Below are 12,680 nucleotides of genomic sequence, written 5' to 3' on the forward strand. Positions count from 1 at the left end.
TGAAGCAATTGTAGAGCTATTCTAAAATGCATGTGATTGTCAGCTGGGGAGGAAAAAAGTCGTTTAAGGATGATGGAGGTGATGCAGCACTGTGTAAATTCTGTACTGAACTGTATGATTGTGTATTTTGGCTCTGAAATGTATTTTAGATAAAGCTTCTTCCCCCTCAGAATTTGATGTTTTGATCCACAGGGAAGCGTTGCCGGAGCTTTCCAGGTACCCACAGTCCTAAAACTGTAGTCTCCAGTCTCAGCTGCTCCAGTAGGACAGGGCTGGTGAACCATGCTGTACTGCTGCATTTTAAATTTGAGGAGAAATGTGACTCAGCATCTGCCTGTTTAACACAAGACACAGGGAGAAGAGCACGGGGCTGATTTTGGAGCCTGGTTAAGTATCTCCAGTTAAACTTGAGGAAGGTAGGTCCTCCAGGTGCACATGCCAGACATAAAGCTGGCATCCTATGAGCTGACAAAGTGGCACCCAACCTTCAGCAAGCCTGTGCTGTCCATCAAAAAGCAAGTTTACTTGGTTCATGGATTACTGTGCAGGGTGGTTATTTGTTGACTTCAAGCAGTTGTTTGTATTGGGAATGGAAAATGAAAGTTAGAGACCTTACATGTTGGATAGGTCAGATGGTGAAAGCTAAAAGCAACAGAAGTTCCTTACAGAAAAAACCCCAACCTTAATAAGCTACTACTGTAAACAGGCTTTGTGGTTTTAAATATTCTAATTTATCATGTTCCTATTGGAACACACAAACTAACAAGATTTATTCACTTTGATAACATGCAGTGGTTTAACTGAGCATCACTTCCAAATTCTGAGGAATGACCTCTGCAGAGGAGAAATAATGACCTAGTGTTCTTCCCATGTTTCTCCATTTATAGCGTAAAACATAAGATAGGAATTGATTTCAAAGGGCATTGTGTTTTCCTGGGGTATTTGGAACATCCTTGATTTTGGCTACCATGTTCCTATACTTTGGGAAGTTGGAATGTGCTCAAAACTCAACATTTACAAGCAGCAAGCCTAATTATTAATATTACTGACTTGGAGAAAGAAGTCTTTAATCAAGACAGCTTTTCAGATGTCCTAGTTGCTTGAAGGTGAAGTGGATAATTTTTTTATGGCTAATATCTTGCTTTGGGAGATGAGCTGTCTGGAGCAAGGGTTTTGTGAGGAGGTATCTGCCTGAACCTTCCCAGGCTGTTCACAGGGGGAATTCTGCAGGCAGCGTGTTCTGCTGTTAACCATGACCAAGGGGAGTCAGAGTCAAGGGTGCGGGTCTCAGAAGCCAGCTGATCTTAGGCTTTTCATAGGAATGGTGATGTCTGATGGCTTGTTTATATAAATATAATATAAAAATATATGGGTATTTTATATATATACACTTTACATGTATTTGTAGATCTTTAAAAAAAGAGAAGGGAGAGGGTAAACTCCAGGAAGAAAGAAAAGCTATTTTATCTGAAGAGGAAAATGAAGAAGAAATTGCAGTTATTAGATTAAAAGATTTAAAGCTGCAGGTTAGAATTCTATCTCCTACCATCCACAGAGCACAGGTGTCATACTAGGACAATGACAGACAAAATTTCCCACCTAAATGAGATTATCATGTGGATTTATGGGTGAGGTATATGTCAGGATCTGTAATACAGAGGTCTGTTTTTAAAATTTATCTTCTTGTCCATTTTCTTCTTAACTGCAATATCTGTAATTTAATTTGACCCCGTGTTCTGTAGACAGAGTAAGTAAAACTAGTCTCCGTTCTTAATAGTGTTTTTTCTTTACTCCTGTAGAGTTTTTTGCTCCATAAGGAGCTACTGAGACTATAGGAGGGTTGGTAAAACCTTGGTTTGCATTTGTTTGATAATCATCAACTTTCCTGTGCATGTGTGCAAGTTCATGCTTAGGAAGGTGGATTTTTGGGAATTTTTTACCAGAATGTTCCCTGTGGGGTAATGCCAGCAAGGTTTTTAATTGGAACCCTGGATTTGAGGATCCCTCTGCTGCACCTGCTACTCTCTGCAGTGATTTTAATAACCTCTCCTGAAGGGCAAGCTCCTTGTTTTGCACTCCTCCCATTCATTTGAAAGGCAAGGTTGCTTTCCCAGGGTGCTTGCCAGAGGTCTGGTGAGTAATGGATTTTTGCATCAGGGAAGTCCTTGCGTGGCACTTTCCTGGTTGACCTCTAGCTCTGGGAGAGCGTGTTCCAGGAGCTTCACTGGATATGCCTGCAGCTCTAGAGGGGGCTCAGGTATGGGAGCAAAGACAAGGGCTTGGGGGACTGCATTTCCTTACTCTGGTTGAGTGTGAATTTTATTCCTCTCTAAAGTTAAATGGACTTAAATGCTCTGTCCCTGTTGGATGTTAAATGGGAAAAGGCAGTAGAATCAGGGATAAGAAAATACAACGTTTTAGGCACTGGAAAGTTTTGTAAGGCTTTAAAGACTTTTTTTTTTAATGTATACCCACTGTATTTTGAGAAGGCAGATACACAGTGTATATATATAAACATCAAATAATTAGTGAGAAATGTGAACGGAAAAAGTCATCTGTATTTCAGCAGGGCTGAATCTGTGTCTCGTATTGAAAAACTTAACAGCATTGTTAGGTTAATATGTGGTGACTGTACCTGGTACTGCTTGGGGTTCTGATAGGAAACGGTTCAGATCTTTAGAGTTTGTTTCCCAACTGGTAGGGTGGCTTTAGCCAGCAAGAAAACAGGGATTTAGTCTAATGCCATAATCTGAGTACGCTTCTTTAATGGGCCCAAGGTCTTGTTTTTGGAGTTACCTTACTCTGTGGCAATATGAATTACACGAAAAAAATAGTGTGTATATTAACTGCATGCACTTTTTGTATGGTAGGTCTCGTTAATAAAGCCCAGGGAAGAGAACAATTAACTTTTTACTAATGCAGAGGGAAATGGGGGCTCGTGAGGATCCTGTCCTCAGTGGGAGCTGTGTGGCTGCTCTTAATTGAACTGAGAACTTAATTAAGACAGATTATATGGAAAGGACCAAGCCCTGATAAAATGGGAGAATCACTTTTGCCTGGTAGCCATCGTTTTTAAAAAGCAGGAATTCAGTCAGTGGAAAATAACCTTCGGAGTGTGACCAAGGTGCTGGGTGATGCGGAGCCAGCAGAAGTAGCTGGATGTGTGGAGTCAGGGAGGCTGACTCCATCCTCTGCCTCAGCCCTCGGCATTCACTGTGATGTTCTGTGTCCTTTGCTGCCCTGAGCAAATAAAATCTCCTATTTTTGGTTCTAGACTCACTTAAAAATTCATGGCAAGTAAATACAAGCAGCTTACTTTGCCTGAAGTGATAGTTTCTCTGGGTTTGCTGCGGAATGATGGGTTTTTATAACTTTTAGGTTATGTGATATGGTCCTGTTTGTTTTGTGATAGTGAAGGTTGTATAAGGGTACCTTTATGACCTTAGACCACGCGTTCTGATACGTTATGTTAGTAAAATCTGAAATAAAAATGTTTTAATGAGGAATTTAAGTATGTCACGTGAGAGAAGTACTATTTAGAGGACAGCAGAAGTGTTTGGACACTGATAATGGTCTCTATGCCTTTCTGTTTATCAGTGAGTATCTCCTTTCTAAAGATGGCTTAATGTGGCTTCTTATTTTAAAGTAGATCTGGTTTTGTTTGCTCTAAGCAGCATTTTGTAGGAGAAGTTGCAGAGGATGCCTGTGCTCTGCCTTGGGCAAAGGATGGTTTGCAACCATATTCAAAGAACAGGCATTGGTGCTATTGGGCATTTGAATCGAGCAGCTGAACAGGGAAAGCTTCGGATATTACACCCGGTTATGTTTGTATTTGTGCACTTTGTTTATCTGAAACAAAGCTCAGTATTAGGCACCACTGGTTACTGCCAGCTGGGCCCTCACTCCCTGCTCACAGCTGTGTGTTCAGCACCGGGGCCTGCAGAGAATGGCTAATTAGAAAACCAGGCAGAACAAAGCCCACACAGTGGGGCTGGCACAATAGCATTCCTGTCTCACATTGGTCAAAAGATGGATTTTATTTCTTTTTTCCTCCCCCCTCGCTCCTATAGTACAGCACAGATCAATAAGTGCTTCTTCTCCCTATGCAAGCACAGAGTCCTGTACTATTTCTCCCAAAGGACATGAATTTGCACGGAACTTACATGGAAACAAGCGGAGACCTGACAGGGTTGGGCGCCGTGTTCTAATTAGAGGTCCTTTAAGTTTTTCATACATTAGAATGCATTGTTTATTATTTTTTAAAATAACTTCGGTGAAAATGATAGATAATATAGGCATTAGGTGATACTTGCATTATTTATTATTTTTTTAAACCATTTAAGTGACAATTTGAGTTAGTTATAATATATGTATTAGGTGATACTTTATTATGAATGTATGTAAAGCTGTAACTGGAGGAAACACAAAATTGATCTAGAAAATGTCGTTCACAATTCAGTTCAGAATGTGAATGTGCTGTCTTAGCTTTGCCAGGCCCACACTACTTTTAGTGCATGTGATGTACATGAGCTCTGTGAGCGTCTGATCTAATTCTTTATTAGAATTCCTGCTGGAAGTTTTGCTGTGAAGTTCATCGAGGTTTGGGGATTACATTTCCTTAAGGTTTGATTGCTGGTTTGGAAGGGAAAAGCCAGATCTCTGTTTCTAAGTCACTGCTAGGTTTGTCAAGTAGGCAGTGCAGCCTCAACGAGGCAATGTTGTCCCTTGGCTGTGCTAGGATTTAGAAAGAAAAGCCCTTGCCTCTGTTTAAAGAAAAACTGAAAATTACTTACATTTAGGGGTGATGGAAAGGATTAGGTGCTTTCTTCTAGCCACTGAAAGAGAGAACCATTTGAACAAGTGTGTCTTAATGATGTGTATGTTAAGCTTGAATTAACTTCTCAGTTCTGTGCTTGGTTCAAGTTCGAACCAGAATTTGAGGAAGGCTCAAAGCAGCTCATCATGTAACAAACTCCCTCCCCCGATTTTTTTAGACTTCCAAAATTCCAAAAAGGTAATTTCCTTTCCTTGTGTTATAAGAAAATCATCCTGAGTTGACAGGAAACCTGAAAATTCTTTGAAGTGGGCAAAAGGAGGTCGCTGTGCTGCAAGCGAGGAGCTGCGAAGTGGTGCCCGATCAGGGAATGTTGATTTTAATGAGGGCAGCTCTAATGACTCATCCTGACTCAGTGCCTTTTCATACAGAGCGTAATTAGATCGCCAGGGCAGAATGTGCTGGAGGTCAAAAGTGTAAGTGGATTTAAGGGGAAGCAAGGGGTGAGTTCATGGGGGATGAGCTTGGGTGTCTGTGAGGGTTTTTAGTGGGTGGCCGTTCACTGAGGCTGCTGTGGGGGCTGTTTGGGCTACTACGGCCCTAGAGAGTGGAAAGGTGGCAAAGTGGCTGAAGGCTGCTGAAACGGTAGGCAAACGAAATTGTCCTGTGGCATCAGTGTGTGTTTTCTAATGTTCAGGTTCTGTGAGCATTGCTCCAAGCCTCTCTTTTGTGAGCATTAGGACTGTCCATGTAAGAATTAAAGGACGTACATAGACGTAGTCATGGCGCTGTTGAAGTGTTCAGTCCCTTTCAGGGATGTGCCAAGAGCACAGCCTGCTCTTTATCTGCTGTGGGTATCACGACTATACCTTGTATACTACACAAAGAACAGGCAAAGTACAAGAAAATATTGAGGCGTCGTGCCATGGCCTGGCTAATTGTACCAGGTCATTCAGATTGGTCTTAAAATCCAAGGCCTGGGAATGCCACTCTCTTGGATTCAGTTTCACTTGATGTTCTGTTTAGAAATTCTGTGCTAAAAAGCTGTCACAGAAATAATTATAATTAAGTTTAAGGAACCTGAGAATAATGGACTCATCCAGATCACAAACTCCGGGAGCTCTACGAGGAGGCAGTGAAAGTTCCCTGTTTTCCGTTGCCTAATTTTTACCCAACTCCCTACATTTTTAGTGATCCCATTTAATCAAGGCTATGTTATGCCAGGAATGACACAGATGTTTGCAGGAAGAACCCTCGTTGTTACAAGTCTGTAGTTGATTTTCTGCAGCCCGTGCACTGTAGTGATGTCCAAGCACCCCACTGGGGGAGCAGATTGGAAAGGGGCTGCAGGTCAGAAGGCAGGTAAGTAATTCCTCTTGCTAACAGCACCATGTAAAGCATAAGTAAAATCTGGGGTAGGAAAGAACCTTTCAGTTGATGTGAAAATACAGCAAGGTGAGATCAGACTCTCTGCGTTTTCCTGAGGTTGGCACTGGGCAGTTTTAACCCTGTCTGAGGAATTAATTACAGTCTTTCTAATTTAGCGCTCTAAAAGAAACTCAAAAGACAAGATCAGCTTCCTCTGCTTCTGCTTTGGCCAGGTATCATTCAGCTCTGATCTGGATATTAAGGTTCTGTTGATACAAACTATCATGTTTTGTATTCCAGTTATTTTTAAAATACAATCCCGTTTAATATGACAAACAAATCCCATGTTTTGAGCCTGATGGCAGGATCTTGTCTTGCCTGTCAAGATTTTAAATTCGCCTTTGTCCATGTTATGTCCCACTGAAGCAGTGGGATTACCTTCAAAGGGAAGGATTAAAGAGGCTTGGCTATGAAACCACAATAATAACACAGGGCAGGTTGCTTTGCTGTTGCACAACAAAGCACAAAAGTCTGTAGGTGATATAGTGAAGTTCCTTTTTTTTTTTTTTTTTTTGTGTTCCTCTACATAAAATTCTACGTACTTAGCAGCTATATTTTATACATAAGGATTTTTGAATGCTGTTTTAGAAATTCCATTATAAGGAAATATTTATATCTCCTCCATGCTTACATAATGAAGTACAATTGTTACTGTGTGAATACATCAGGTCTGTGAAGTCTCACAGAATTTCTCATTAAGCACAGAGGAGCAGTGGGCCTTGGGAGCTGGCCTTGGGAGCCAGCTCTCAGCGAGAACAGACTCATCTCCAGTAGCAGAAACCATGTGTCTGGCCAAGGAGGAGTAGTCACAGGTAGGACCTTCTGATGCCAGGATGATCCAGGATTATTCTCCATCACTTTCCAGGGATCAAGTTGAGGCTGAATAGCCCATTCCGTGGATTCTCCTCTATAAAAACACAAGTGGCACTGGCTAGTCACCCCGTTTCCCCAACCACTCCACACCAGTTTCCAGACACCTGGCATTTCTGGGTGCATCCTGTCATATAAGTAGTCTATTTAGTCCAGTTTATTTAGTCTTTCCCTCTGGTCTGAGGGCCTGGGATTGCGAAAGGCCATACCAATCAAGTCTAAAATGAAGAAAGCAGGAAGCACCTTGAGCTTTTTGGCACCAGGTCCCTTGTCCTGTTGAGATTTGACTTTCCAAACCCCGTCCCTGCAAGCTCAGGCAATGTGTGGATAGTCTGCCTCTCCCTGTTTCTGACTCATATGTGCTTTTTCTTTTTAAATCTGAGTCTTACCCAGGAGTCTTTTTTTATCTTCCCTGCTACCTTTGCTAGCTTCCTGCTCATCAGCATGGACCATGCTTGAGCTTGGAGGAAGTGGTGCTGGAACATCAACCAGCTCTCCTGAGCCTGTCTTTCTAGATCTGTCCCCTGTGGTATTCTTCCAAGCAGGTCTCTGAAGAGGCTGGAATTGGCTCTCTTGAAGCCCAGGAGATGCTGCTGTTGTCTGCCATGTTGCCTCAGTATCCTGAACTCCATCTCGTGGTCACTGCAGGCAAGGCGGCCTGGACCTTTGCATCCCAGACAAGGTCTGCCACGTTTGTATATTTGAGAGCCAGCACAAATATCTTGTTTGTGGCTTCCTGAGCGCCTGTATCAGGGAGGTGTCATCAAGAAGGCACTCTGGAAACCTCCAGGAATCTGCCCCTCTGGCTGGGTGAGTGCCCTGTGAAGACCAGGGCCTGTGAATTTTGGGCTTTTCAGAATGGTTTGTCCTAGAGCCCACAAAAAGTTCTCTCTTTAGCTTTAAATAGCTTATGGGAAGTACTTCAAGATGTAACTAGTTGAAGCACTACAGTGACCATAATATAATGACATTTGCAGTATGCCTTAGGTCCTGAAGTAAGATTCAAGGATGAGCTTTAAATAAATCACAAAACCACTTGGAAACTTTTGTGTCAGAAGTTCAGCCCCTAATAAATGATTCAGCTTCGAGGCGGGTCACAGCTGCTTCCCCTCCTTTGCTTGCTCCCTCTCTCTTCACATGAATAAAAAAACGGAAAAGAGTGCACTGGAAAAGGACGAACTGTGGATTTTAAAGAAAATGGAAATCTTTTTTGCTTTATTCCAGAGGGCAGTGCACAACCCCCAGTGCCACGTGCTAGATTTTGTGCTCGGATACGATAGCGCGGCATTACTCCATTACTGTCTGCCCTCCTATTTATTACCAGGACAAGAGGCGCATTGTGAGCACGGCTCTTCATTTTCTCTTTGCTCATTTCCTATTGCTTTACGGGTGTTGAGCAGGCTTGTGCTTAAATATGACAAGACCAGAATTAAACCGTATCCCGAGAAACAGAAGATACTCTTCATCTGACTGGTATGCCAGCGGTAGGATTTTTTTGTTTTTGTTTCCATTGCCAGCAGTTGTGTTAGGAAAAACCCAGAATTTAAATCTATGCTTTAAAAAGTAAAGGGTACATTTTCTTTACTCCTTGAGCAGTAGAAACTGACAGTGTTTATGGAAGCCCTGGCTTCTTTCAAGTTGTTTATTCTTTTTATATAAATGAAAACAAAGCAAGGCTTTTGAAGCTTTCCTAAAGGTTGGCAATGACGCAGCTGAGTCCCAGGCTTTGTTCATGCTTCTCCTGTGCAGGGCTTCCAAGCTGATACTCTGAGATGGATCTATTTATGCTGTGCTGGGTTAAAATGCAGCCTGTTAACTTGTGAATGGATGTCAACTGATCAATTAAGGAGGGACAAGTTGTCTTAAGCCACTGGCAGTTAATACTGAAGCTAAACCAACACGGAAGGGTTTTGCTGTTCGTGGCCTGTGCCCTGGATTCTGAATCATCAGCCATTGTTCTTGGTGTGTTCATTGTTCTAGAATGTTTGGGATTTGTGAAACTTGGCTTCTGAAGCAACAAAGTTACCGACAACTGCCCTTTCGAAGCAGTCTTTCCTTATTGTTCCTGTGCTTGACCTCTGCAGTGCTCAATGTCAACTTTGCTTCCCACAGGATCTCCAGGCGTGGGTGAACGGTGCTCACGAGAACGGTTTTGTCCTCGTCTCCTTCGGCGCTGGAGTGAAATACCTGTCGGAAGACATCGCCAATAAGTTGGCACATGCCCTGGCCAGGCTGCCCCAGAGGGTTATCTGGAGGTAAGGGCAGTTTTGGAGGAACTTGGCATGGGTTGGTGCATGCTTGTTTCCTGCTGGAGTTGCAGAAGCTGGAATTGAGATTACCTAGGTGGCACAGATGATATGACACTCCTGAAAAACTCTCGGCATGAAAATATTGCAATATTCTGGTAACAAGGAGAAGCAGTTATTGTTGTGGCAGAATAAGGCACGGGTTACACTCCTAGGCTGAGTTTATATCCTTGGAAGGATTGGGGACAGTGAAAACAGGCTAAGATTATAACATTTAGGACATACTGTCCCTATTTTGGATGAAGAAACTACCCCAGGGCTCAAGAATGAATCCTGATGATGAAAATCTTCCATTTTCTGTCGTCTTCCCCCTTTTTCTCTTTTTTAGGCCCCTTTTCTTCTTTTATGTGTAAGCACAGGCTTTCATTACTGATTTTCCCATTTGCTTGTCCTTCTGTGAGAAACTGAAGGAAGAGAAATTTTCAGGATTCAGAATCAGTAAAAAGCATTCTCAGTTCTAAAAATGTCTTGAGTGGTGCTCTCAACTCCCTGTAAAAATCCAAAAACTGTTTAGTCAGCTCTGCTTCACGTTAAGTATTGCTGATATAATTTGCTGGAGTCCATGTGAACCACTTTTTTCCAGATAATCAGTGTCTTATATTTCATGTGGGTGTCTCAAAACCCTGCCACGCTCTTGGAGTTGTATTAACAGTCTTGGTGGCCTGTTCCCCACCATGTCCTCCCTGCTGTGTGTAGTTCAAAGAGCAAACCCCACTAATGAACAGGAAAATGGGATTTTTCCAGGCTTTGGCACTGAAGCTGTTCTGAAGGTTGCATCAGTTTTTGTTTGGGATAGGTACTGTTTTCTTATGAGCCCCACAACAGTGCTTGGCTTCTAATTAGTAATCCCAATTTATCTTACTGCTTTTCTTCTCTCCTTTTGTTGTTTTCCCTGGAATATTTATCTTTAGGAAGCATCCCCTTTTTGTAGTAAATAAATGGAGAGGATTTTTCTTGAGGATAGTTTTTTTTTTTTTTTAATGCCAACCCAACAATTTCATTTGAAGCCTTCTGTTAAAATTTAGGTATTTGTTCATCAGTCAGATGTAACTTGGAGTTTTTTGGGGATGTGGGGTTTGATTTTGTTCCTCAGATCAAGGACCTGTGTGTTGGACAGAAATGTGGTGAGTACTGCTTGGCGGTCTTATGTCACAATGCTAAATCCAGGGATTATTGTAGCTCTTTGTGCCCATCTGGTTAGGGAGGACAAACCAGTAACACAGTTATCTGCTTTTATGTAACTTAGCATGAGTATCTTAGTCTTTTTTCAACATACAGAAGTATAAGCCAGTTGTAACGATGTATGTCTTGCTTAATTGGAAATGTGTAGGTGATTCTTTCTGAAGATACAGTTTCAATGCTCTCTAATGAACCAAACAGTACTGCCCTTTAGTAGTCATTTTGGAGGGTTTGGTAACTGTTTCCATTTGATGTTACTGGTTTAGGTTTTCAGGAAACAAACCCAGGAATTTAGGCAACAATACCAAGCTGATCGAATGGTTACCACAAAATGACCTCCTTGGTGAGTATGTGTTTCCATTCTTTAGTGCTTATTCTCACTTGAGTTCAGTTTGTTCTTTCAAAAGTATTCTACTGAATTAGCAGTTATTATAAAGCTAGGATAACTTCTGTCATGGAAGTCACGGGGCAAGAATATTAAATTAGGATCTGAAGACAGAATTGAACACCTCTCTGTTAATTGTCTTTCTCTGATAAGAATGTCATGTTTTCCTCAAGTTCAAACACTGTTCAAGGAGGAGTCATGAAACTGAGCTATGTTCACATAGCATCAGAATAAGCTTTAGGAGTCTGTAAATACTGTTTTATACAGCTACTTTTGTCCAAGAAAGCTCTACCAGAACTTGGGCGCGTGTTGCAAGCTGATAATCTTTCTGTTGAACTGAGGTGCTCCAGGTTCTCAGGGGGGGATGAAACCTGATATTTTATTTTTCTTCTCCTTCCCTGTCAAAGGGTACCTGAGCCCCTTGCAGATCTGAGAGGCCACAGAATGTTTGACTGTTTCTGGGAGACCTGGATGATAATGTGTTCCCAAAACAGCTCTGATGGGAGCTGATGAGTGCATTAAGCATCTGTGTGTGTGCGCGTGTGAGCTGGAGAATTTCCCATAACATAGTGGTTAGGCAGACGACTCCTAAAGCAGGTAGATTTGTTTTGGTTACAGGATTGCTCTGAGGCAGGCTGCTTTTTCCATTACATGAGGCTGTTGCTCTGATTGTCATGTCTTACTAACCTCAAGTAAGGCATGTGAAGCTTTAGGGGAGGGTGTGACATCAGTTGTCCTGCCATTTAAAAAGTTGTATTTCGTACAAAACCATGCTCCCCCTCACTCACGTGTACTGCTAAACCTGCTGGAGTCACCACCTGCAGCTACTCGGGAGTAGGCAATGCATATTAATCACTCCATTAATCATTTTACACGACTCATACACAGGAGAATTTTCTTTGCTTTGGCTGCTCCCTCTCAGTGTATATAAGGAAATGATTTAATGCATGAGGAATTTCAGCAGAGTGGGTTTAGGGAGAGCTTCAGAACAAGCTGCAGTCACTTTTACCTGCCCGAGTTGCAGCCATAGAAACATAGTGATAAAGTTGTACCTGGGTGCTTCAGTAACTTAATATAGAGGAGATGGAAGTGCATTTTGTAACCTTCATGCCTCTTGTGGTTCCAGGTCACTCTAACATTAAAGCATTCCTCAGTCACGGAGGCTTGAACAGCATTTTTGAAACCATGTACCATGGGGTCCCGGTGGTGGGCATTCCCCTCTTTGGAGACCACTACGATACCATGACCCGTGTGCAGGCCAAAGGCATGGGAATACTGCTGAACTGGAAGACCATGACTGAGAGCGAACTGTATGAAGCCCTAGTAAAAGTTATTAATGATCCCAGGTATGGAATGCGCGATTGTTTGTGCATTAAATGTGGGTACGAAACCTTTGTGCGGTGGAAACGACCTGCGTTTCGTTATTTGTGTCTACAGCTGAGGCAAGTCTGGATGTTTGTCCCATTTCCCAAGATTACCCAATGGCTGAAGTTTCTGTATGGGTGCTGGGCTCATTGCTCAGCACCAGAACTGAGTTGTCTCACTTGCTCTTTATAGTATTTGCCGTATGGAGGGCACAGAGGTTATGGAGACAAACCTGTCCTGACTTACTCCATGTTGCAGACCTTTGTGTCTGTCTTGATTACTCCACATGAGCAGTCTGGCTGTTGTGCTACCTGCAGGGCCTGGACCAAGATACATGTACTTAGTTTGGGTTGTAGCTAAAATGGGGAGGTAT

General features: G+C 42.4%; 1 protein-coding gene across 2 annotated transcripts in view; it reads left to right on the forward strand.

The window, feature by feature from the left end:
* The window catches only part of LOC121672217 (2-hydroxyacylsphingosine 1-beta-galactosyltransferase-like), a 32,111-nt gene extending 19,586 nt beyond the window's left edge, over window positions 1-12,525 (forward strand). For both annotated transcript variants that reach the window (XM_042044794.1, XM_042044793.1), the window contains exons 3-5: window positions 9,185-9,327; window positions 10,824-10,900; window positions 12,069-12,525. In XM_042044794.1, the coding sequence (XP_041900728.1) occupies window positions 9,185-9,327; window positions 10,824-10,900; window positions 12,069-12,499 (651 nt within the window). In that variant the 3' untranslated portion in view covers window positions 12,500-12,525. The remainder of the gene's footprint in view (window positions 1-9,184; window positions 9,328-10,823; window positions 10,901-12,068) is intronic.
* Window positions 12,526-12,680: the final 155 nt, after the last annotated feature.

Source organism: Corvus kubaryi, unplaced genomic scaffold (genome assembly GCF_017639235.1).
Source record: "Corvus kubaryi isolate FWS band 111438036 unplaced genomic scaffold, C.kubaryi_AGA036_p1.0 42742, whole genome shotgun sequence".
NCBI classification, from domain to species: domain Eukaryota; kingdom Metazoa; phylum Chordata; class Aves; order Passeriformes; family Corvidae; genus Corvus; species Corvus kubaryi.